The sequence below is a fragment of the Rana temporaria genome, chromosome 4 (assembly GCF_905171775.1).
Source record: "Rana temporaria chromosome 4, aRanTem1.1, whole genome shotgun sequence".
Taxonomy (NCBI): Eukaryota; Metazoa; Chordata; class Amphibia; order Anura; family Ranidae; genus Rana; species Rana temporaria.
This window is the reverse complement of record NC_053492.1, coordinates 154,728,631-154,754,370: the sequence shown is the minus strand read 5'-3', so window position 1 is coordinate 154,754,370 and position 25,740 is coordinate 154,728,631. Positions and strand designations below refer to the sequence as shown.

At 42.1% G+C, this 25,740-nt stretch overlaps 1 protein-coding gene across 1 annotated transcript in view; it reads left to right on the top strand.

The window, feature by feature from the left end:
* Nucleotides 1-25,740, top strand: part of LEKR1 (leucine, glutamate and lysine rich 1) — a 279,264-nt gene that overhangs the window by 25,530 nt on the left and 227,994 nt on the right. The window contains exons 2-3 of the mRNA XM_040349234.1: nucleotides 4,604-4,684; nucleotides 7,686-7,900. Of these exons, the coding sequence (XP_040205168.1) occupies nucleotides 4,637-4,684; nucleotides 7,686-7,900 (263 nt within the window). The 5' untranslated portion in view covers nucleotides 4,604-4,636. The remainder of the gene's footprint in view (nucleotides 1-4,603; nucleotides 4,685-7,685; nucleotides 7,901-25,740) is intronic.

Here is a 25,740-nt window from a genome sequence, read left to right as displayed (position 1 = left end):
ACAACAAGAATAGAGCCATGTGGCAGGAAGACCGTATGCAAGATATCTGCCCAATGGCCAGACTCCAGTCCAGAAGAAGTGCCAGCCAAGATGGCACAACAGCGAGAATGGACCTGTCAGTGCTGGAGGAGACCAGTCTGGCAAAGAGCTTATGAACCACAGACACAGATTTAGTTCTTAGTCTTTTAGTTTTAATATCAGCTGTGCTCTTTGATGTATCAAGAAATATTATAACACGTAATATTAATGGTGGAGTTCATTCTTTTTATGTGATAAATAAGGTCTGTTGTGCCATACCAGGGCAGCTTGTTTCATTTAAAGAAATCTGGTTTTCTATCACGAAGATATCTGCCGTGTTATAAGCTGTCTGTAAACATGGAGAGAATTATAAAGAAAACAAGAGACAACCAATATGAATTATGCAGCGTAAGACTGCATGTGTTGGTATTAAAAGGAAGTACTGTGTGTGTGTTCCTAACACCAGCAGTCCAGTACATCTGGTCTGGATGCAAAACCAAATAGTTTAACACACGTAAGCGCTTAGCAAAGCCTTTGCTTTATGTTGTGGTACTTTCTGAGGGTGCTGACTCTGCAGGTCCTATTTACTTTTGTTGTTCACCAGATGCAGTGCAGATGCTGGATGTGGGTTACGTCCAGCTTTCTTATTGGCTACAACTATAGTTACCAGTTATGTATTCAATAAGAATAATTAAATGTATTTTACGCAGAACTAGTGTAGGCACCTCAAAAGCAGCCTCCTGTAATCCTTTGCACAGCAACACTTTAAGTGGGAGATGGACTGCACCCTCAACCACCATCTAAAGTGGTAGATTCTGGTGCCGGGATCACGACGCTAGTATCTTTTGTGCAGGAAGGATTGGCCTTCAGTGTAGACTGTAGAGGATTCCAGCACAGAAATAGTATGCAAAAATGGGCCCGGATTCAGAAAGCAGTTACGACGGCGTATCTCCAGATACGCCGTCGTAACTCTGAGTGCGGGCCGTCGCATCTCGGCGTCTGATTCATAGAATCAGATACACCTCAATGTTGCCTATATACGAGCGGCGTAAGTCTCCTACGCCGTCGTATCTTAGGGTGCAATATTTACGCTGACCACTAGGGGCGCTTCCCTAGACTTCCACGTTGAATATGCAAATTAGGTATATACGCAGATTCAGAAACGTACGTCCGCCTGGCGCATTTTTTTACGTCGTTTACGTTAGGCTTTTTCTGGCGTAACGTTACCCCTGCTATATGAGGGGTATCCTATGTTAAGTATGGACGTCGTTCCCGCGTCGAATTTTGAAAATTTTACGTCGTTTGCGCAAGTCGTTCGCGAATAGGGCTGTATGTAAGTTACGTTCACGTCTAAAGCATTGATGATTTGCGGCGTAATTTCCAGCATGCGCACTGGGATTCTTTCACGAACGGCGCATGCGTCAAATACGTGGGGTCACAATTTATTTAAATAAAACACGCCCCCTTATCCACATTTGAATTAGGCAGTGCTTACGCCCTAATTTCTGGCGGCGTAACGTATCTGAGATACGTTACGCCCGCCCATAGATACACCAATGTATCTGAATCCGGGCCATGGAGTTTAGCTTGCATTAGGGAGGTTTACTGTAGGAGTGGGGGGCAAGGTAGGGCATCTCTCTCTTTTTATTTTTTTTATTTTTTTATTTTAGTAGCTTTGAGCCAAAAGCAACCAGTACCAAACTGCTGATGTTGGTGACTAATGTATTGCCAGGAAGGGCTCGTCTGCTCCTTAAAGGAGTTGTAAAGGCAGAAGGTTTTTTATCTTAATGCATTCTATGCATTAAGATAAAAAAAAAACTTCTGTTTGTAGCAGCTCCCCCTAATTATCTACCTGAGCCCCTTCTCTCTCCAGCGATGTCCACGATCCCCTCAGCCATCCAGGACACTCCTCCTGACAATGCAGCAGTGCCATTGGCTCCCGCGGCTGTCAATCAAAGTCAGTCAGCTAATCAGGGGAGAGAGGGGGTGGGGTCCCTTGTCTGAACGGATACATGGAGCTCTGACTCGGCTTGGGTGCACCCCTGTAGCAAGCTGTTGGGTGAGGGGCACTAAAATGAGAGAGGGGCTAGGAGCAGAAAAGAGGAGGATCCAGACTGCTCTGTGCAAAACCAACTGCACAGAGGAGGTAAGTATGACATGTTTGTTATTTAAAAAACAAACAAAAAAAACAAGGCTTTACAATCGCTTTAATGCAGACCTTCAGTATTTTTTTCAACTTTCCATCTATTCAATCTTCTGCCCTTGTTGTTTTAAAATTGGGTAGTAAAACATTTTTTTTCTGCCAGTAAATAATTTATACAGCCCATTTCCTCTTTCTTGTCTGGTCATTAGCCCAGGCTTATGACATCATGCACAGCTCTCTCTCACTCTGTGAGAGTTTGCCAGGAAGCGAGGAGGGGGGGGGTGAGTCATAAGAGGGCCAATTTGAGCTGCAGGGTTGCTGAGCTGGAGGTGTGCCTCTGTGTGTCTGTGTAAATCCAGGAAGTGAACAGGCAGCAGCTTCAGCTGCCCACAGTTAAAATGGTTGCAGCCAGACTCAGTGGAGGGAGATTTCTGCAGCATAGTATTGGCAAGTACAGAATCACAGTATATACGAATATGCAAAGTTGCTGGAGGGAAGCTTCAGAATGGCAAAGATGTTTTTATTACAAATTATGTCTGCAGACTGCAGTTCTCTTTAAAGTGGATGTAAACCCCATTCATGAAATCTGACCTGGGCACATATATATATGTAGTGTTTAATTATCTTTCTCCAAAGCCCTAAGTCCCGCATCTTTCTGCTGCTCTTTTCTTCTGTTATCAGCATGGCCATTTCTGACAAGTTCTCCGACACAGAAGATAAAAGCAGCTGTAAATGTCTGTTGTTAAGGTTACTTAGAGACAGATAAGCATAGAGCTTGTCTATTCGCAGCACAGCTCTGCAAGTTTCTTTGTTTCTCTGACTATGTGGAGGGGAGGGGGGGTGTCTTTCCTCCAATCAGCTGTCACACTGTGTAAGCCCAGACTTCCCTCCCACTGCTGAAACAGGAAGAAACATTTCTAACACGACGTGCACTTTCTAAAGAATATAGAAAGCTGAATACAGTAGATATACATGTATAACTTATTTTGGGAGATTTGTTTCATCTCTGTGTATCATCTGAGGCTTTTCACTTCACTGGGTATATGTGAAGGCTTACATCCATTTTAAGGATAGAGAGGGCATAATGTTGATGTTGACATCATCAACGTGCTGATTTTCCCCTAATACCAGTTCTAGATTAAAATGTTAAAAAAAATATCGCTTGTAAAGTAAAGAGAAAATACCTCTGCAATGTCCACATCTCCAATCTTCTAAAGTGGTGCTCTACTCCTTAGTTATATCCTTAGCATCTAAAGTATGGGACTGGTATTGTTGTTGTGCGGCGAGTGCCTATTTGCTCTTGTACCTCCCATACTGGCTTCTTTCCTTTTATCACATGTCAGCAGTCAATGCAGGAGTTCTTACTTGGATCCTAATTATTTGTGAAGATGTAAGACATTGTTTCATTTTATTAATAATAAATAGATAGACATGCATGTACAGTATATAAAAAAAAAAGGTTACGTAATTGTGCCATGTTTGCGTAGTGATCATTTAGCTTTCTAATTGCACATGCTGTCCGTGCCCCAGTATTTCAGCAGTTGCCCCTTCTGTATCTATATATATAGGGGCAGATCCACAAAAGAATTACGCCGCGTAATTTCAAATTTTGCGCGTCGTATCTTTGTTTTGTATCTACAAAACAAGATACGACGGCATCTCGGATCGATCCGACAGGCGTACGTCTTCGTACGCCGTTGGATCTTAGATGCAATTTTTCGGCAGCCGCTAGGTGGTGTTTCCGTCGAATTCCGCATCGAGTATGCAAATTAGCTAGTTACGGCGATCCACGAACGTCCGTCCGGCCGGCGCATTTTTTTTACGTTGTTTGCGTTCGGCTTTTTCCGGCGTATAGTTAAAGCTGCTATATGGTGGCGTACTCAATGTTAAGTATGGCCGTCGTTCCCGCCTCGCATTTTGAATTTTTTACGTCGTTTGCGTAAGTCGTTCGCGAATAGGGATTTGCGCAGAATGATGTCACCGTCGTGAGCATTTGCTTGTTCCGGGTTAATTTCGAGCATGCGCACTGGGATACCCCTACGGACGGCGCATGCGCAGTTAAAAAAAAACGTTGTTTACGTCGGGTCACGACGTATTTACATAAGACACGCCCCCATCACAGAGATTAGAATGCCGCGCCATTACGCTGTCAAAGATACACTACGCCACCGTAACTTACGGCGCAAATTCTTTGAGGATTCGGAAAAAAAAATAAGTTACGGCGGCGTAGTGTATCTTTGATACGCTGCGCCTGGCGCAGAGATGCGCCGCTGTACGTGGATCTGGCCCATAATCTTTATTTTATTGTATATACATTATTGATTTTTTTCAGACATTGGCAAAGTAATCTGGCTTCATAAGAAAATAAGAGAGAGTTTTAAAAAACGAATTTCAATCTGCTTGATTCAGCCTACAATTCTAACCTGATTGTTTTGTCTCTAGATTGCAGGTTCACTTGAAGAATAATTTGACAACATGGAAAAACATACGCCTGTGCATCCATTACCAGAGGAAATTCAGATGGTAATACATTCTGTTTTAGATATACATTCTTCTAATCCTGCCTTTTACTTTTTAACAGTTAAAAGATTAAAGATTAAAGTTAAAGCCCAATTAAGCCCTGAGTTAAATCGGATAAATACATTCCAGATGCATCAAAACAAATGGTGTGAAAAGTCTTAGTTTGATTTCTTTAGAAAGCAGCCACATTCTGAGTAGAAAAACCTGCCCCGTGCCAGCAGCTTCAGAGTGGGGTGCTTGCTCTCTGTGGGGAAGCACTGCCCTCTCGTTTTCAGGCATGTTGCATACCCCTACTGAATCAGACCCAGAGCTTTAGTCAGCAGTGAGCATGGGCTTTGCTGATTGCAGATGTATAGGTCAGGCTCAGTAATGGCCACATGTAGGACCTCTGCAGTGAGCTCACTGCTTCCCCACAAGGGTCCCACTCTGCAGCTGGTGTCAGGGCGCAGGTTTCTCTACTGATTTAGAAAAAAATTAACTTCAAGGCTTTGTTTTGATGCACCTGGATTCTATTTAGCTGATTTAAACTGGGGGGGGGGGGGGGTTAAAGTGGGCTTTAAGGTTCAAATGTCTATTCATTAAGGTTTCCATGTTCTTATTCACCATTCACCCCCATCTGGGATTCCCTATATCTTTGTGCTTTTTTTGCTTGTTGGACATACACATCAAAGATAACCTGAAAACCTACCACCCTGTGCTTTTTTTTATCAGCTTGAAGCGCAAGAGGTTCCACTTACTGCCACTCTTCCCAGCTACTTTTAATTATCTTCTTTTCTCTCTCTGCCACTTTGTATGGCTGCCACAAGCAAAGAGAGGAAGCCCTTTATCCTTATCATGGCTGAGGACTTTCTTCCTGCCCCTATGTGATAGTGCTGGGTGCTTATGTAGCTAGTATTCAAGAACCAGTAAGAAGGGAAATTAATAATGTCGATACCTGAAAGTGGTCTGTTTCAATGACAGGAGAGTGAAGGCAAGCTATGTTCAGCTGGGCAGGGCAGCAGTTAAGTGATCCTCTTGGTTTGCACTAAATGGGTAAATTAAATATTCACTTTACATTGTTCTGAACCTAAAGGATGAAACCTTATTGATTGCTATGGGCCCACCAAGTTTCAAATTTCTATCAGCATGGTTAATGATTCTCTTCCCTCATTGCTTAGACATTTAGTTCTGCATATTTTTTTATATGGGGGAAAAAGGGAAATTCTAGTTACTAGAAGGATATACTAATATATAGTTCAAAAAGAGTGGTTATTGTGACAAGTGGTTCAAAAGTTAGGTGTTTTATGAAACAAATCCCAACATCTTTATTTTGGTGACTTCTGCACAGGCTAGCTTTACTTGCCATTTTCTATTTATTTTTTCACAAAATGTCTTATTTTCTAGTGAACTTTATGTTTTCCTATGGTAATTTACAACTATGACTGGTGAGACGCCCACTTTTTTTGATTAAGCCAAGCTCCGTTGCTTGGTTTCATGGTCTTTTTCTTAGATTTAACCATTTTCCTCATTAATGATAAGGTAGAAGCTTTCTTAATGTTCATCTCTGATTTTCAATAACGTGTTTATCTTCAAGGCTACAGAAACTCCAGGCTTGAGCAAATGGAAGACTGCTTGTTTGTAGTACAAGTGGCTATGTAGAATCCTCCAGTCATGGCACTGGTATTGTTTTCTTCAGATAAGGATCGTTGAGTTCCATGTTTTTTCATATACAATATTAAATTATAACGTGCAATACCACTTTTGATCACTTTGAGGGTTTGAGCTTGATCCCCAAGGTTCACTGTCAGATTTTAGTTTTTTACTCATCTGTGTAGAACCTGTTTATTAGGGTTGAACTGCATATAATTTTAAAGGGATACATGCCTGAAACTGAGAAAAAATCTAACTTTTGGGCCACCCTAATCTATATGCCATTGACTCTTCAAATGTAACAAGAAACACAGCAAGAAAACGGGTGAACTTTTTAAGAATAGACCGCACAGTGTTAACATTAATTTTAGCTTTTGGATCAGTGCATCGGATTATATATTCTGGAACGGACAGTTCAGTAGAAGTGTACTTATTTGAAAAAGTGGCAGCGCACGAACACTGTGTTCCTCTAATGATAACCTCTCATAACAGCTCACGTTGTCCCCTATTTTCAATAAAGTCAACAATGGTTTTCATGTTTAATCCCGCGGCATTCATCTTTTGCGTTTTCGGAATAGTAGATCATATATCCATCGTTCCCGGGTACATTTTGTATTTTCCATTAACAAAAGGCAAGTAAATAACAAAAATAGTTTGGCCGTAAATGCAGGTTCATCCCAGGGACCAGAGGCATTTTATAATGTCTCCATAAGCAAAGACTCGAACAAACAGCTTCACAACAAAAGACCTCTTATGTTACAGAAGTTTCTCTAATGTAAAAGTTTCTCTTCTAGTATTGTTGTAAAATAAAGATAGACCTAAAGTGACGCAATACACAGTGAACCTGGCTGAATGATATTTTGTGCATTTGAGCTACTTCAGTATGGATGATCTCTGCTTATTGTATTTCCTAAACATGTTATGCTTGCTGTGTATCTTTATCTATTATTGTATCTACTACTTTATCTTCTATTTCTCTAATAGTAATTACATTTTTCCAAAGAATGCAAAAATTCATTAATCCACCATCATCCTTCATTCTTTGGCCTTACCCAAAATTCATGGTTTGTCACCCAGGTACTACTACACTATTGCAAAGTAAGTCTAAAATATGGTTGCATGGTGAAATGAAACACAAGCCTATTTAATAAGAGAGAGCATGCAGTATGCATATCAACTTTCTAGAATCTTACACTAGCCTGGTTTCAGTATGGTGAAATCTGATTGGTTACAATGAATTACTATAATATGCACTTTGTGTTTATTCCTTCCATTGTTTTATTTATTATGCTGGATAATATACAATTACATCTACAGTTTTGCCCTGCTGACAACTGGAATGTTTTGACTATTCATTCCTTTCTCTGTCACCCAGATGCCCCGTGATGAAACTGTCTGCAAATACTGTGGTGTCAGTTATCTAATACTGCATGAGTTCAAGCTTTTGGAAGACAAAGTGAAGGCTTTGGAAAAAGAACTGCAGTTCTATCAGAAAAGTGTGGAGCGCGAGAAACGCCTTCAAGAAGAACTTCATTCTCTCAGCCAAGAGCATGAACAAAGCAAGGCTGACAGCAAATCCAAAACCCAAAGGTCAGAACACGCTCTTCATTTTTATTTTTTAATTTGAACACACTCATTATTGTAGTTCAAAGCAAAAATGTGGAAAAATATCAGTTCCGTAGCCTGCCAAGAGCAGACTGTCAGTTGGAGCTTACAGCTGAATACATGCAAGTTTGTTAATTAAATCTTTTTACCACCCATCCCTTCCAGGCTAATATATAGTAGTCACAAAGTCTCAATCTTGCAAAAGCTATTGTGTGTCTGTGTGATAAAAGGTCACTGGATCTTCTATGGCACAATGCCGAACACATGGCAAAGGGAATTAAACACTAGTTCAATATTGCTTTATTGACTGATATTTAGTGTTGTGTAAGTAATGCATTAATGGATATACTGAATTCAGCCACCATGTGCAATTGTACTTCACCATTTATAATCCTGTTTTCCGAAAGGTACTTCATTGGAAATTGATTTGAAATAATTTACAGTGATATGTTGATGCATTCCAGAATTCATACAAATACATTGCTTGGCTGTAGTCGAAGTAGATTTCATTAACAGTTTCTGACTTATGGAAGCAGTTGATTTGATTTTTCTAGTTGCTATGGGTTTCTTCACTTCACCCTGTCTTTGGATACTTAAGATACGGGAGCTATGTCACTATTGCTGACAAGGCTTAGCTGGATAATCAGTCAGTGTCAGTTCAGTGAGGGAGTAGGACGCTTCCCGACGAGTCTGCTCTCTCCAGGGACCAGACAGATAGCCAGCTAGACACCACAGACAGGCAGGCTCCTACAATCTTTGCTGCATGAATCAACTTGCAGCCCATAGGACCGGCTCCTTCCTTCCCTTCGTGGGCCCCTCTCTTCAGGTAAGACCCTGTCTTTCAGGGCCATCTTTCCACCCCCAGGAATCGCTAGTGACCGTCCTTTTCAGGACAGCCACTCCAGCGATCCAAATTGCGGCTGTTTACCTTCTCTTAGAGCCGCATGCACCCCAATCAGTCACCCATAATCACCCCGGCCACCCGCCGCGCATAGCAGCGCTTTTTTCTGGCGATCTGCGGCTCTTTCCCGCATCCGCGCCAGACCAGGCCTTATTCGCGGCCGCCGCAATTAGGAAAGACCGCGGCTTAGCCGCGGCCTAGCGGTGCGCTGCAAAAAGGAGCACTGACAGCCTGGAAATTTTCCTGGAATTGTCAGGGATCATCCCCCTATCCCTGGAGGATCCCATCCTCCCCTGGATTAACAACCAGCTCATACCCACCAAGCCAAACAGCCCCCAAACCTGAGGCCTGTGGCCCGGTCGGCGGCCATCTTGGTACTCCTCTGCTACAGTGACACCCTTCTTCCCCCCCTTCCCCCCATTCCAAACAGTACTTGATCCAGGGTTTCGTCCGATCGCCTTTCAGGGATCAGGAAGGAATTTTTTTCCCTGCGGCAGCAAATTGGCTTAGCACTGCCAGGGTTTTTTTGCCTTCCTCTGGACCAAGGCCAAGCGAGAGGATTCAGTGAATCTTCCCTCTATTGCAATTAACCCCCCCCCCCGGTGACTGGCAACAATGGTTAAACTGCGATACTCTGCAGAAACGATTTGGGGTCTGAGACAATTCGCAACAGTATTACCAGCCGTCACCAAAAAGGCCTTAAAAATAGACCAACTTTTGAGATTCGATCAACGATCGACCATCAAAAATTTCAACCATTTAACCCAGCTCAAGCACATATCATGTGCTTTGATCAACACTAGATCGGCAGTAAAACACCGATCAGAAATCCACGATTTCTTACTACAAAACGATCTAGACTGCCTCTTTATCACAGAAAGCTGGCTTTCAGACGACTGCAACACCATTCTCGGAGAATTGGTGCCAGAAAACTATCGCATTATAACGGAAAACAGAATAGGGCAAAGAGGAGGAGGCCTGGCGGTGATCCATAAGTTTCATATTGCAATCACTAAGCCGGTCCTTCAAAATCCTCTTCCATTTATGGAAACCCTTACTCTTCAACTTCAAACTAACCCCCAGGAGACTGTTCACATTCTCCTCTGCTATAGGCCACCTGGGCCAAAATCGCAGCTTCTACCATCATTAACGGAGTTCATATCCACTTATACCCTTAACAGCAAACATCTTTTGCTGCTCGGGGACTTCAATCTGTGGGCCAACTCCTCACAGGATCCCATTGCGGACGCCTGCATCGACCACCTGGAAGGGTTAGGACTACAGCAACTTATATGCGGACCCACGCATGCTTCAGGTCACACACTCGACCTAATTTTCAGACAAAATCTGAAAATAAACATTTTGGGAAATGAACCTTTGCCATGGACAGACCACCATGCAATTAGTTTCATAATTTCCAAAATTCCACCAGTGATAAAAGCACCCAAGCCGGTGACAATACACTGGGCTAGATCTCAGAAGAAGCTCCATTCGGAACTCTTCAAATCTACCTTGGGAAACCGAATCGAAACTATTCATCCTCAGTTAACAGCCTCAGATACACTGGATGCCATAAATGCAGCTCTGCTACAGTCAGCCGATTTAGTAGCACCGAAACGCAAAGTCCGCATCCGGAAAAAAAAGTCCGGCTGGTTCAACAACCAGCTGTCCCTACTGAAGCAAGAGCGCAGAAGGGCGGAAGCCGCCTGGAAAAGAAGCCCTTCAGAAGATCACCTCATCATCTACAAGGCTATAACAACACAATATCATAAAGAAATCTTCAAAGCAAAGAAACATCATTTTTCTATGACGATTAACAGCGCCCTAAACCGCCCCCGAGAACTCTTCAAGATGGTCACCCAGACCATGAATCCGGGATGTCTTGAAGTCCCCAATTCAGACACCCAAGAGTTCTGTAATGAACTATCGGATTTCTTCATCGACAAAATCGAAAGAATCCGGGTAAGTATTCTGCAAAATAATACCCCCCTCAGCCCCCTCTTCAATCAACTACAAAACACCAACAGAAACCTTCTACAATCAACTAAGTTCACTCTGGAACCCATCTCCATCGATACCACCAAAAATATCATTGGTGCGTTGCGGAACAGCACAGCACCCAATGACATCATTCCCACCAAGCTGCTGAAGGAATGCGCCGACATTCTGGCGCCTCCCATCACACAGCTTATAAATCAGTCATTTAAGGAAGGCATAGTGCCATCCCTGTTGAAAGAGGGCACAATCCAGCCCATCCTGAAAAAACCTAACTTGGATCCCAAGGACCCAACTCACCGCCGCCCCATAACAGGCCTAAATGTTCTCTCCAAGATAATGGAGAAAGTAGTGGTACAACAGCTGCAACAGCATCTGGATACCCACAATCTACTCGATCCATTTCAATCAGGTTTCCGTCCCGGACACGGGACAGAAACGGCCTTACTCAAAATATGGGACGATGCCCTCGAGGCCGCAGACGAGGGAGAATCCTGTCTCCTGGTTCTGCTGGACCTAAGCGCAGCCTTTGACACAGTAGACCACAAAATGTTACTGATGCGACTGGCCGAGGTAGCCAGAATCGCAGAAGGTGATTTACCATGGTTTTCCTCCTTTCTTGAAAACCGATCACAAACAGTGAAACTGGGATCTTTCACGTCGGAAAAACGCACGGTGCCATGTGGAGTCCCCCAAGGATCCCCCCTGTCGCCGGTGCTTTTCAACTTCTATCTTCGCCCTCTCTTTGATATTATCAGTAGCCAAGAACTACTCTATCACTCTTATGCAGACGATACGCAACTGTATTTTCGCATCTGCAACAAAAAGGATCATCATCTCAGTTTAGAGAAATGTCTCTCTTCAATAGAAAACTGGATGACTAAGAGTTATCTTAAACTCAACAGTTCCAAAACAGAACTTCTTATGTTTCACGCCAGCCGAAAGAGTCAACTGGCAACAACCTGGACACCGCCGCCCATTCTGGGCCAAATCATCACCCCTAGCTCCAAAGTCAAAAGTCTAGGAGTCATTTTTGACACCTTCATGACAATGGACGCACAAATAGGGTCAGTAGTCAGCGGATCGCACCATTTGTTGCGCCTACTACGCAGACTTATTCCATTTATCCCCAAAGAAGACGTAGCAGTCGTGGTGGGAACAATCGTGAATTCCAGACTGGACTATGCTAACGCCCTTTACCTCGGGCTCCCAAAGTACCAAATCGCTCGTCTGCAAGTCGTACAGAATACGGCCGCCAGACTGGTGACTGGGAAAAGGACATGGGAATCAATCTCACCTTCGCTGAGAACCCTTCACTGGTTGCCAGTAAAAGACAGAATTGTATTTAAAGCACTCTGCCTGACACATAAGTGCATCCATGGGAAGGCGCCGCAATATCTTTGCGACAAGATAGAACCTCACAATTCTAATCGCGTTCTGCGATCCACTGACCAAAATCTGGTCAAGGTGCCAAAAACCAAATACAAGTCCAAAGGAGAAAGAAGGTTTGCTTTTCAGGGTCCTAGACTATGGAACGCTTTACCAACCAGCATTCGGTTGGAGGAAAACCACCTGACTTTCAGAAGACAGATTAAAACTCTGCTCTTTTGATGTCATGAGACACGAAACATCAAGCGCCCAGAAGCGATTCAGTTCGCATGTGCCGCGCTATATAAGTTTTTTCTTTCTTTCTTTCTTTCTATTGCACCACTGGGCACCATTAAAATTTCTCACTACCCCTTGATTTCACCACAGAGAGGCTTAAGACTCAGGAAATGAGCGTTAATGCCACTAGCTGTTTGGAGTGTCACTCCATGCACTTTCACAAACATGTCTACTTTACCTATTATATAAATAGTTTTATTCCATAATTGGGTGTTGATAAGAAAATAGTGCTGCATTTTTACATTTATGTAGTTATAGGGTCTACCTCATCAGAGTCTCCCACAGCTCTATTTTGTGAGAAAAGTCCCCTTCCTGTCATTAGAGGCCTCCACAGCAACTCAGGGCTTTATGGTCCGATTCACACAATTCCTTGCAGAAACTGACTCCAGAGGCTCCAAGTACACTCCAGCTCCATCCTTGTAGAGTCTATCTATGACCTTCCCAGGGCAAGAACAGGCTGGGCCACCAGTCACTGTGATTATCTCTAAAGCAGTGTGTACTACCCTGCATTTGGAGGATCAGTCTGCTGTCTTCAGCCTTGGGTCTTCAGAGCACCTACAGTTGCCCCCAACTATAACTGGTCTTCACAGCAAGGAGCACTGGAAGGGCAAATGCATGTAAAAAAAAAACAAGGAATTACCAACCAACCTGCAACCAACCGAATTGACCTGTCTAACAGTATGCGTTACAAACAGGGGTTTAGTTGCATACATTTGCAAATACATGCATAAGCTGCAGGCCCCGGCAAGGCACTCTGTATCCTGCAGACCCTACCTCTAACTTTTAAGAGTTATATTGGTCTGTCAAACTGCAGCATTATGGGCAATATCCCTCAAATTGGATCTCTCCACTGCAAAGGTAGACCCTATTTTAATTGTATGGAATAGATGTATGGAGCCTTATGATTTTAGTTGGGATGGCTTGTTGTAAGCATCTGAACTTGTGTCCTGCATGGGTCAGTTCATGCAGATGCATATAAAACCTAATTCATATGGCTGTCAAGGGATGTACTTTCTTTGGTTCTGTACCTAATAGTGCCATTAGAAATGTCATGGGAGGCCAGAGAGTTGCCTTCCTTAATGTAGGAAGTCTGCGTAGGCTGAGCCCCAAACTTCTCTATTTCTGCAGTAGTTGCCCCACAGGCCCTCAGACAGCCCATAAGGCTCAAAGTCAGAGAGCAGCTAAGCCCTTAGATGATAAACTTTCTGCATGATGGTGCACCCCCTATTCTACAAGCTCAGGCGCTGGCTTTAAACGCTGGCAAATGCTTGGCTAGTTTGACTCTCTAGCAGAGGGCATTCGGCTCACAAGATAATGCTTTGCCTCTTGTGCCCCCATCAGTTACTCCTTTTTATTCCCCTTTGCTACTGCACAAATGAATGCACCTTCCCTAGTCTTCTTAGGTTCTCCCAATGCTTGGACCTCTTGCTCCAGTCCATGTGTCACAACAGTGTCTGGAGCTGTGCCACATCTGGCTACCAGTTTTGACCTCAGCCCGGACCTTGAGACATATAAAACCCTTAATAGTACATAGGATTTATCTGGGCAGTTCCCAGGACACCTTCGGTGTAGGAGAGGATTTGTAGCTTCATCTTCAGTTCTAACTGGTGATCCTTATCTTACCAGTCAGGGGTTAAGGTCTCTCCTTCATCCTTGCCTGCCCTTTTGGGGCTGCTCCCCATACATTCTATCCCTTCAGTCACATTGATCTTATGGAATTGAATATGTGAATTCTCTGGGGTTTCTAGTGGTATTTCACACCCCTTTGTGCATTTGCCAATTCAGGGTTTCATTGGTAAATCTCACCTTGTTGTCAGGTCGTGCAACCTTATTAGTCATAGAGCTCTCAACCCTTTAATTCTGGAGCATAAGGTGTGCAGAAACCTTAGGACCTGCCTTGTAGACCAGCTGGTCTTCATCACCTGGAACTGTCTGGTTTCAGTTTCCTTCTTGGAATATCTTCTTATAGGGGCTGTCCCCCCTTTTTTTAGGTGACCACATTCTGTTGTGGTCTTCTGTTCCTTTTTGGGAATTGGTTATGGTTTCACCTGTTTTAGTGGGGCTTTGGTTGATTATCTTCTCATTAGTGCAGGCTCAATCCACTTGGAGTCATTTGGAGTCACTTGGAGTCATTTCATTGGGTCGTGACCTTCTTAGGTCTTGAGCACCATGGTAATTCCCTGTGTCCTCCCTCATGTTGGCAGGTTCCACTATTGTTATTCAGCTAAGCCTAATCTGGTTTAGATTCAGGGTTTCGTCCTTATGGCAGCTCATGGGCTAAAGGCAGTCCCAAATTCTCTCCTCTGGCTTGTTAGCAATTGTTTCTGAGTTGCCTACCCCCCAGTTGGATTGCTTTTGAATGTGTCAACCCTATCTGAATTTCTATATTCCTTAATGGACATGAAAGAAAGTAGGAATTTTATCTAATCTATTTCTTGTTGTCCATTGAGAGACATGGTGTACATCTCTGAGGCATTCAGGGTAGAGTAGAGGTTGTTTTGGGACTGGTCTGCATTTTTTTTTTTTATGTCCCAGTGTTCCTTCTTTTAGGCAGCAGTATAACCTGACAGTATCTGAATTCCTGTGTTCCTAAACTGATTACAAAAAAAAGGATTTCATAGTAAAATCCCATTTTTGTAGCTAAGAATACATTTAGTTCCAGACGTTCAATTTACCCAGTATGCTTAAATCATTGACTTTTCCAGTAACAAGTTTGTGTAGATTATTATGCAATAATGGGGAAAGCCTTACTGCCATTAAGTAGTAAGGCTGTTAGCCCTTTTTTGCTAGAATAATCACTTAAGCTGCTCATTGCCTATTAGTTTTAATGTATATTTAGAATTGACTGAAGCAAAATGTAGAGGTAGACACCGGGGGGGGGGGGGGGGGTATGACTGAAGATTAGGGAGCCATTACCCATAAGCTGTCAGAAGTTAAGTTGGGGGAAATTGGGGGGGGGGGTGGGGGGTTGAGGTCATGTAGGGGGAAAGCAAGGAGTTGTAGAAGTCAACAAGGAGGTCGAGATCAACCCAAGGTTTCCACAAACATTCATACTTTTTGATCCTGCCAAGACAGACCGCTTCAACCTTGGTGTGTATCTTGGCCCTAGTTACTCTATTTCTGGTTTCTGTGACATTGAGATTGGAGGTTTTCTAAGTCTTTGTGATTGTTTGCTTTGCGGCCGTTGTAACCTGCAGAAGAAGCTCAAATTGTAATCGGGTCACTTCAAGGTTTTTTTTGTTGAGTAAGGCTGGGTCAGGATCTAAAGGTGGAGATGTTGCAGAATATTTTAGCCCAAAAGATTGGGTTAGTGGGCAACTCCACCAGATGTGGAGGTGGGTGCCATCATCTGAGCAGCAGCGAAAGCAGGTGAAGCTGGTTTGCATTTCGAAGGTCAGACCGGTAATGTTCACTATTGTTAATATGAAGATAAATGTGGAACCACACCAGAGTTTACAAACAAGCATTTTGGAAAAGAGTCTGTTTGTTTTACACAGATCTACACAGACGTATAAACAATTCTACTATTATTCTACTTAACATATCATATTTTAAGATTTATTTACTAAGGCAGCTCTTTAGCTCTTCATGATATCAGCGGCATCTCTTCCATGGTATCCTGGGCTGTGCATTGATACTGTACATAGTAAATGTACTTATCTTTGTGTTCTCCACCTTTCCAATTCTCTTTCCACTACCTCGTGGTATCTATGAGAGAAACAGCAAACGCATACACCACGAATAGAATAATAATACCAAAAAATGTTCAAATCAAAGCAATCAATTTTACAACAGTGTAAGTTGGGGGGCAGTATGCAATGTTTTATGGAACACTAAAGGGGGGGGGGCTGATTATGTTGTGAAAAGGCTACCCCTGATGCAGAAGAGCCCATTCCTTGACACTCTATCAGAGCGACTAGGGGTTTAAAGGAAATTATTTATTTCCGTTGTCTACATCTAGACTTCTTTCATATGGATATATATGCTTATATGCTTAGTTATGTGGCTGCAACCTAACTTCTTTTGTAAGGTGCAAAAAATAATTGCTTTTTTTCTGGATTGAAGAGGAATGCGATAACAATGCTTGTCTTTTGGGAAGCATTTGTACACACAGCTACTAAAATGTCCCATCTGATATATTTATATTTGTGAATGAATGTGGTTTACTTTATTTGAAAATTGCAATCCTCTGGTTTGTTGCTATTTAATCCATAAAATGTAGCTAATGATATATACTTAACAGATTTAATTGATCACCTCTATACATTGCCTAGTAGTATTTTGGGTTTGCTGCTACCACAGGCTTGTGACAAATACCCAGGATTTGTGAAGTTTGAGAAGCACAAACTTTTGGCTGAAAACTTTCCAGCAAAAAATAGTAACAACCTATATTGCAGGAATTGGTGACAATTCTATGTAGAGAAAGATACAGTTTTTTTAATACATTTTATTTAAATGTAGGCATTGGTACATATTCCCCATGACAATGACGATCTTTCCATACCTTTTGTTTAACAATAGCCGGCTTAGTAGCCTTACAAATGGCCAAACTTGATTAACATGATTAGCCCCCTCCCATAGTCATCAATGGGATCCACCGCAAAGTTTGTAAACTGCTAGCAAGATTTGCAAACGGTGTGCAAACAAACCCAGACAGATTCTTTCATCCCTACTGCTCAGTTGTATAATGAAAGCCTTCTTTATCATGGCATACAATAAATGAGAGACATTTTTTTTTTTTGTGATTGAGAGTGTTTGCCATGTTTAGTTACCATAATTAGAGGTGTTACTGCAGTTGTTAATCAGCTAACCCTATCTACTATTTAGATTCACCATCCTTGCAATTATTTTGTGCAGATTCAGGGAGGGTATTTTCCTTCAAAATACATATAATACACTGCATGGCCTTTCACCTATGTCCAGCAGGCTTAGAAAGACCAAAGAATTGGCTTTAAAGTAAGCCAGCTCCCTCACTATAAAATGGGGGGGGGGGGGTACAGAGCAGCCATAGTGCCAGTGTATTGTTAGCTGCTGTAATGAAAAGGGAAAGCTGACAAACTGAATAGGGAAAGAGTAGGTCAGTAAGAAACTGTACTTTAATTCAGATTGCTAGCTCTTTGGGCAATCAAACTATGTGTTGCTGTGTTCTATTTTTTTTTTATTATTAAAGTATTACTTAGAGCTGCACGATTAACTGTTAAAAAAATAGCGATCTCGATTCAACCCCCTCATGATCTTAATCCGGCATTTCCACGATTCATGGCAATCAAACCCATTCAGATTCACTCATCCCTACTGAACAATGATTTCTGAAAAAGGAAAGCTGTGAAAACATTGTGGTACTGTCTAAAGCCCTGTACACACGATCAGTCCATTCGACGAGAACGGACTGAAGGACCGTTTCATCGGTTCACAGATGAAGCTGACTAATATTAGGTCTGATGTGCCTACACACCATAGGTTAAAGAAGCGTTTGGTTCAGAACGCGGACACGTAAACCACGTACGACATCACTATAAAGGGGAAGGCCAAAGCCTTTAGCGCCACCCTTGCCTCTGCTTTTGCTGATTGGACTTTGAACCGACGGTCGTGCGTACTAACCATCGGTTTAGACCGATCGGTTAGGCGTCCATCGGTTGAATTTTAAAGCAAGTTCTAAATTTTTCGACCGAAGGATAACGGACCGATGGGGCCCACACACGGTCGTTTTGGACCGATAAAACGGACCTTCAGTCCGCTTCCATCGGTTTTGACCAACTGTGTGTACACGGCCTAAGGCTGTGTTTTTCAACTTTTTATTAAAGCTGGGTTTCAGGCAAACTACTAAACAAACAGTTGAAATACAGTCAATGTATTCCTAACGACACCCCAAACACAGATCGCAAAAACAGTTAGTTTGCCTGCAGAGGATCTCATGATACTACTTGTGCTACTGTTCCCTAATTGTGTTTATATTTTCTCCAAGATATCCCATGTGCCCTTCAATATCTGAGAATATCTTCACTGATCTGATATATAACTTGCTGAGCACCATATTAAGATAGCTATTGCAGTGTTAATAAACCTACAACTTTTTTTATCTTAAAGCGGAGTTCCACCCATTTAAAAGTCAGCAGCTACAAAAAGTGTAGCTGCTGACTTTTAATAATCAGACACTCACCAGTCCCACGGTCCAGTGATGCGGGCGCATGGAGCCCTGCTCCAACTCTCCTTTCTATATCCAGGATTAACCACTTAAGGACCACCCCATGTACATGTACGTCCACAATATGGCACGTACAGGCACATGGGCGTATAGGTACGTCCTCGCCTATTAGCGGGTGGGGGGTCCGATCGGGACCCCCCCCGCTACATGCGGAGGTCGGGTCCGCTCGGGGAGCGATCCGGGACCACGGCGCGGCTATTTGTTTATAGCCGCTCCGTCGCGATCGCTCCCCGGAGCTGAAGAACGAGGAGAGCCGTGTGTAAACACGGCTTCCCCGTCCTTCACTATGGCGGCGCATCGATCGCGTCATTCCCTTTATAGGGAAGACACGATCGATGACGTCATTCCTACAGCCACACCCCCAAACAGTTGTAAACACATACTAGGTGCACCCTAACTCCTACAGCGCCACCTGTGGTTAACTCCCAAACTGCAACTGTCATTTTCACAATAAAGAATGCAATTTAAATGCATTTTTTGCTGTGAAAATGACAATGGTCCCAAAAATGTGTCAAAATTGTCCGAAGTGTCCGCCATAATGTCGCAGTCACGAAAAAAATTGCTGATCGCCGCCATTAGTAGTAAAAAAATAAAAAAAAATAAAAATGCAATAAAACTATCCCCTATTTTGTAAACACTATAAATTTTGCGCAAACCAATCGATAAACGCTTATTGCGTTTTTTTTTACTAAAAATAGGTAGAAGAATACGTATCGGCCTAAACTGAGGAAAAAAAATGTTTTTATATATGTTTTTGGGGGATATTTATTACAGCAAAAAGTAAAAAATATTGCTTTTTTTTCAAAATTGTCGCTCTATTTTTGTTTATAGCGCAAAAACTAAAAACCGCAGATGTGATCAAATACCACCAAAAGAAAGCTCTATTTGTGGGGAAAAAAGGACGCCAATTTTGTTTGGGAGCCACGTCGCACGACCGCGCAATTGTCTGTTAAAGCGACGCAGTCCCGAACTGTAAAAACACCTTGGGTCTTTAGGCTGCATATTGGTCCGGGGCTTAAGTGGTTAAAGAAACATTTTTTTTTTTTTGTTGGATCGGCTTTTTATCAGTCAAAGGGTTATTTTTGTTTCCTTGCCTTTACACATATAATTTCATTGACTTTGGACTCCAGGATAATGGCCATATTCAGCATTGTGAGTGATTGTTTTTGACTGATGCTTTAGAATATTATTGTTTTTTTATAGGGTTGAACTGATACCGATACTGGTGCCTATACTAACCATTTGCATGAGTAATGGTACTCGTGCAAATGCTCCCATACCTAAAACCAATACTTTCAGGCTTGGTTATTTTAGCGGGATTCCCCCACTGACAGATGAAATGTAAAAAAAAAGCCAGCAGTTATTGGTTGTTAAGGAGCTACCTGTGTAAACGAAGTCCTTGCAGTTGGAGCTGTAAAAAAAAAAAGCAGCCGGGCAATGTTTATCAACAACTTTACTCTGCTGAAACAGAAAGGTAAAAATAAACATTGTTTCTTTTTGTATCTTTTTGTTTCTTCATCTACATATAAAACGGGATGAACTTTAATCCCTTATTAACCCTTAATTTACTCTCACCAGCCTTAATTAAATCTGTATTCTCCTTCTCCATTTGATTATTATTTTCCTGCTGGGTTTTTTTTTTTTGTTCACTTCTATTTTAAACTATTAATAATTACATTTTTTTGTTTGCTTTGTTTGTTAATATTTTTACACCTTTAACATATATTCACACATTTCAAATTGAAAAAAAGGGCAAAATTAAAATGAATTAAGGTATTAGTAATTGGTATCGGCCAGTACTAAAAAAAAGAATCGGTACTCGTAAAAAAAAAAAAAAAAATTGTGTCAGTGCATCCCTAGATTTATTTCCTCTGTATGTGCAGATTTTCATGCTCAAATCTTTATTTTATCCGAAGGCTTACCCATCTACCCTCAGCATTTATCTGAAAAGGAATAGTATGTGTATCTTCCTGTAAACTATTAATATTGCAAGAGAACAATGCAAAATGAACAGAATGCTTTCATTTATGCATAGTTTTTTTTTTCTTGAATGAGACGTGATTACAATAGCTGAAATCTCCTTCACATTAGTAAGGTTCCACACCTATGTGGCTGAGAGAGAGCTGCAGTGCTGTGCAGTGAGCCTGCTATGCCTGACTAGGCAGAGCATCAATATCTCCTGTGAAATGGCAGTGACACACTTTGCTTGGCATGACACCACTCAGGGTATGTCTCATGCTTTCCACTTTATTTGAGATGGAAATATCCCCGGAGGAGTCTTCCTTGCATGTAAACAATAGTTGATGGCTGCAAGGCAGAAAATGATAGCTGTCTTGAGGTGTTTCATGCCTTTGTTGGCATAAACTAAAAGACCATCCGGGCCACAGGAGATGTGCAAAGGTGGAACTCCTGCCAAACCTTTCTTTTTTTGTTTGTTCTAGAGAGGGTAGGGGAGGTTTACATGCTTTACCAAGTTTGCATTGCTGCCTGTGTCCCTATTGAACAGAGTTGTGCTAACTTTCTGTGATGTGACCACACAGGAATTAAGGATTATGGGCCAGATCCTCAAAAGGGATACGTCGGCGTAACTGCTGTTACGCCGTCGTATCCCTGTTTCTAACTATGGAACTGATCCACAGAATCAGTTTTCCATAGTTAGGCAGAAGATCCGACATGTGTAAGGGACTTACACTGCCGGATCTTAGGATGCAGTACCGCATCCACCGCTGGGGGCATTTCGTGTCGAAATGCCGCCTCGGGTATGCAAATTAGCACTTACGGAGATCCACGAAGCTTTTACGCTTCGTTTTTTCTCCGTAAGTTTTAGTTTGCAAACGCAAAATTAGGGCTGCTTTTACAAAGTGTAAACTGTTTACACCTTGTAAAAACAGACCCTTCTGTCCAGCGAAGCAATTTTTTTTTGTTTTGAATTTTTTTTTTTCCGCCGTATCTTTTTTTTTTCCCGACGCAAACTTTATTGACCCGTCGCGATCCACAAAGCTCGGCATAACGTAATTTCGCGATATGCACGTCGGGAAAATTACGTCACGAGCATGCGCAGTACGGCCGGCGCGGGAGCGCGCCTAATTTAAATGGGAATCGCCCCCATGAAAAGAGGAACGCCTTGCGTCGGCGGAACTTAAGTTACACAGCCAAAAATTTCTAGGTAAGTGCTTTGTGGATCGGGCACTTAGGTAGAAATTTTAAGGCAGTGTAACTTAAATGGGAAAATTTACGTTACGCCTGATCTTTGTGGATTACCCCCATTATTTCTAGTAGGTACAAATATTGTAATAAATCTAAAAATTGAGAGCCTAACCTCCTCCTGCTGTGCTAAAAAAAAAGTTCTTGCATTACTCTTTTTATCTGTGACTCTAACCATTTCCTATCCACACAAGAAATGATGGGACATTTCCCCAAATGGACACAGACAGCAGAAAAACTGGAGGGGCGTCCAGTTCTTGGTTATGTCACTGTTGTGTCACTTGATTACTGTCTTCACTGTGTTCCATGGATGGTATATCTAATGCCTTGGAAATTCTTTTGTACCCTTCTCATGACTGATCCCTTTTAGCAATGAGATTCCTCTGATGCTTTGGAAGCTCTGTGAGAACCATGGCTTTTGCTGTAGGTTGCAACTAAGAAAATGTCAGAAAAGACCTACTAGAACAGCTGAACTTTATTTGGGGTTAATCAGAGGCACATCAACCGGTTAACGCCCGCCGCATGTACATATACGTCCACAGAATGGCACGTACAGGCATATGGGCGTACATGTACGTCCCCGCCTTTCTGCGGGTCGGGGGTCCGATCGGGACCCCCCCGGTACATGCGGCGGTCGCTAAGCCTCAGGGAGCGATCCGGGACGAGGGTGCGGCTATTCGTTTCTAGCCGCCCCCTCGCGATCGCTCCCCGGAGCTGAAGAACGGGGAGAGCCGTATGTAAACACGGCTTCCCAGTGCTTCACTGTGGCGGCTGCATCGATCAAGTGATCCCTTTTATAGGGAGACTCGATCTGGTAAGAAAATCTGTGCGCCACGGTTGGACCTACTCGAGGGTAGGACCAAATTAAATCATAATTTACAATCAAAAATATAAATATATATACAGCTGCTCCCCAAAATCAGGTGACTGAAGCAATATGGAACTTGTGAGGGAGGGGGCGCTATGTCTAACAAATAAGTAAACATATATAAACATAAATAAACATAGTGATAAATGAATAGTAGTCCATAAATGAAAACTTCCAAATAGTGCTAGTGAAAATAAAATAAAAATTATAAGTGGTCCAAAAATATTAGTGTATGAAAAATTGTTGAAACTCTATATGAATGACAAGTGTTCACAAAAGTCCATAGAAAATAATATATCCTTAAAGTGAGATCTGTGCCTGGAGAAAAACAGTTGAAACCTCCACCGATAGAATAACATTCACCCGACGTGAATAAATAGATTGGCTCCTTACCAACTTGAGTGGACCCTTTCTTAAAAAGAGGTCAAATCAGCTTTGTTACACAATAGTAACCATGGAATGAGCAGGTGAAGACTGAATAGGCAAGGACATCCCGATCAACAGTAAGACAGATGGCAGATCTCACATCCCATCCAAAATACAAAAGAAAGATCGCAATAGTATATTATCCTTTTATTTAAAAAGTAATAAAAATGACAGGACAGCCAAATGGCCTCTTACTTGGTAAAGTGCCAAAGTCCCGGCACTGAGGCTACTGCGCGTGTATCGATTGTATCGAATGTGGCAAAGAGCGGGTCCGCGTGTGTATCTGTAGGTGGCGTGCGTTCCAGCTCTCCCAACAGGACCCGGAAGTAGCGTGCGTCAGCGTAACCAGTATGCGCCTCGACGTACGTTTCGATGTGAAATCGTCATCAGGAAGCGTCACTGGTCACGCATCGAAAGGGTCTAAATAGCCCTGGGACGAATCTAAGTGGTTGGAATGGGACCAATCGTAGCCTCAGTTCCGGTCTCAAGCTCAAACATAAAAACTTTATTAAACAAACAGAGTTCGATGACACTAAGATACTCTGTGATAAATGATAACAATATTAAAAAGGAAAGAGTCATTTTCTTTCTGTATCATAAACGGATAAATGTCTATGTTACATTATGGGAAACCCATGATAAAATATGTGATTAAAAAATATTTTTAAAAACAGTAGTTGTAAAAAATGTTTTTTAAGAACATGTATACTGGTACTGTGCATGATACAACAACAAATACATAGAAACTCAATGCCAATAGATCATATTATTCATTACTGAGAAAGCAGTTGAGATCTAATTCGATGTTTAAACCCAATGGCTGCATTGTTTGTAAACAATGCAACCATTTGGTTTCATTCTGGGAAACTTCTTGGGTGAAGTTTGTCCCTCTCCAATGTGTGGAAATCCTATCAATACCATAGAAAACAAGCAGGCTGGGATCTCTGCCGTGGCATTCATGAAAATGTCGGGAGACACTATGATTGGGAAATCCTTTAATAATGTTTGCCACGTGTTCATTGATCCTGATTTTTAATTCCCTGGTAGTTCTACCTACATATTGTAATGAACAGGGACACTCGAGAACGTAGGTCACGTATCTCGAGTGACAGGTAATCAAAGGTTTTATGGTGAATTCTTGTTGGCTTACATTGGATTTGAATTTTAATTTCTTCTTACCATGTCTATTAGTGATTTTACATGATCTGCACCTCGTGCAGTAGAAAAAACCGGGACTATCAAGAAACGTGAGAGGTTTTTTGGGGGGGTCTGGAACATTAGGACATATAATATTACGAAGACCTGGAGCTCTCCTGTAAATAAATCTAGGATTGGCAGGTAAAATTTTGGCCAAATCGTTGTCTTTTAATAAAATAGGCCAATGTTTCTTAAAAACTTTTTCTACATTTTTATAATCACGATGGAACCCTGATATAAATGGAAGATCACTCTGAAAGGCTTTCTTAGGTTTGGAAATCAGTAAAGATTCTCTATCCATCTCCGATACCTGGTGTTTAACAATTGATAATTGGTTTTTATCATACCCCTTTTCCGAGAACTTTTCACTAAGCAATTCAGCCTGGATCTCAAAATCTGAAAGTTGGTCGCAATTGCGCCGAAGCCTCATAAACTGACCCTTAGGTATGGTTCTCAACCACTGAGGATGGTGACAGCTGGATAATGGGACGTATCCATTTCGATCGGTGGTTTTAAAGTACGTTTTGGTACTAATAAAATTCCCCTTTTTTACTAATGTAAGATCTAGGTAGTTGACATTCGTAAGGCTTGACTCAGCTGTGAATCTAAGACCATAAGAATTGTCGTTCATATCAAGCAAAAAGATATCAAGTGATGTAATTGAACCCTCCCATAACAATATAATGTCGTCTATGTATCGTTTATAATACAATAGTGATACATTGTTATCTTTATATATGGTTTCTTCTTCCCATTTCATTAGAACTAAATTCGCCACACTAGGGGCATAACGAGCCCCCATCGAGACCCCTTTTATTTGTTTGTAGTATTTCTCCATGGCCCAAAAATAATTATTGCCCATGGCTAGCTGTAAACCTTCAACTAGGTAATGAACCTGAGTGGCTGGGAGTATGGAATTTCCTTCTAAGGCCAGTGATACCGCTGTAATGGCATCAGATTGTTTGATGTTAGTATACAGTGACTCAATGTCAACTGTCACCATCCATGTTTCTTGGTTAACTGTAATAGTAGACAGAGAGTTTATGAGCTCTCTGCTATCTTTAAGGTAGGATCGGCCTTTAACTACTAGTGGCTGAAGGAATAGATCGAGATACTCCCCCACTCTAGAGTAAAGTGCACCGATCCCACTTACAATGGGTCGGCCTGGAGGATGGGTCTTATTTTTGTGTATCTTTGGCAGAATATAGAGTACTGGTGTTCGTGGTGCTTTGGGTATAAGGTAAAGGGCTTCTTTAGTGGTAAGTATGGATAAACTGACTCCTTTTTCAACCCAGGTTGATAATTCCTCTTTGAGTTTCAACAATGGGTCACCAGATAATGGTAAATAAGTGTCTCTATCATTT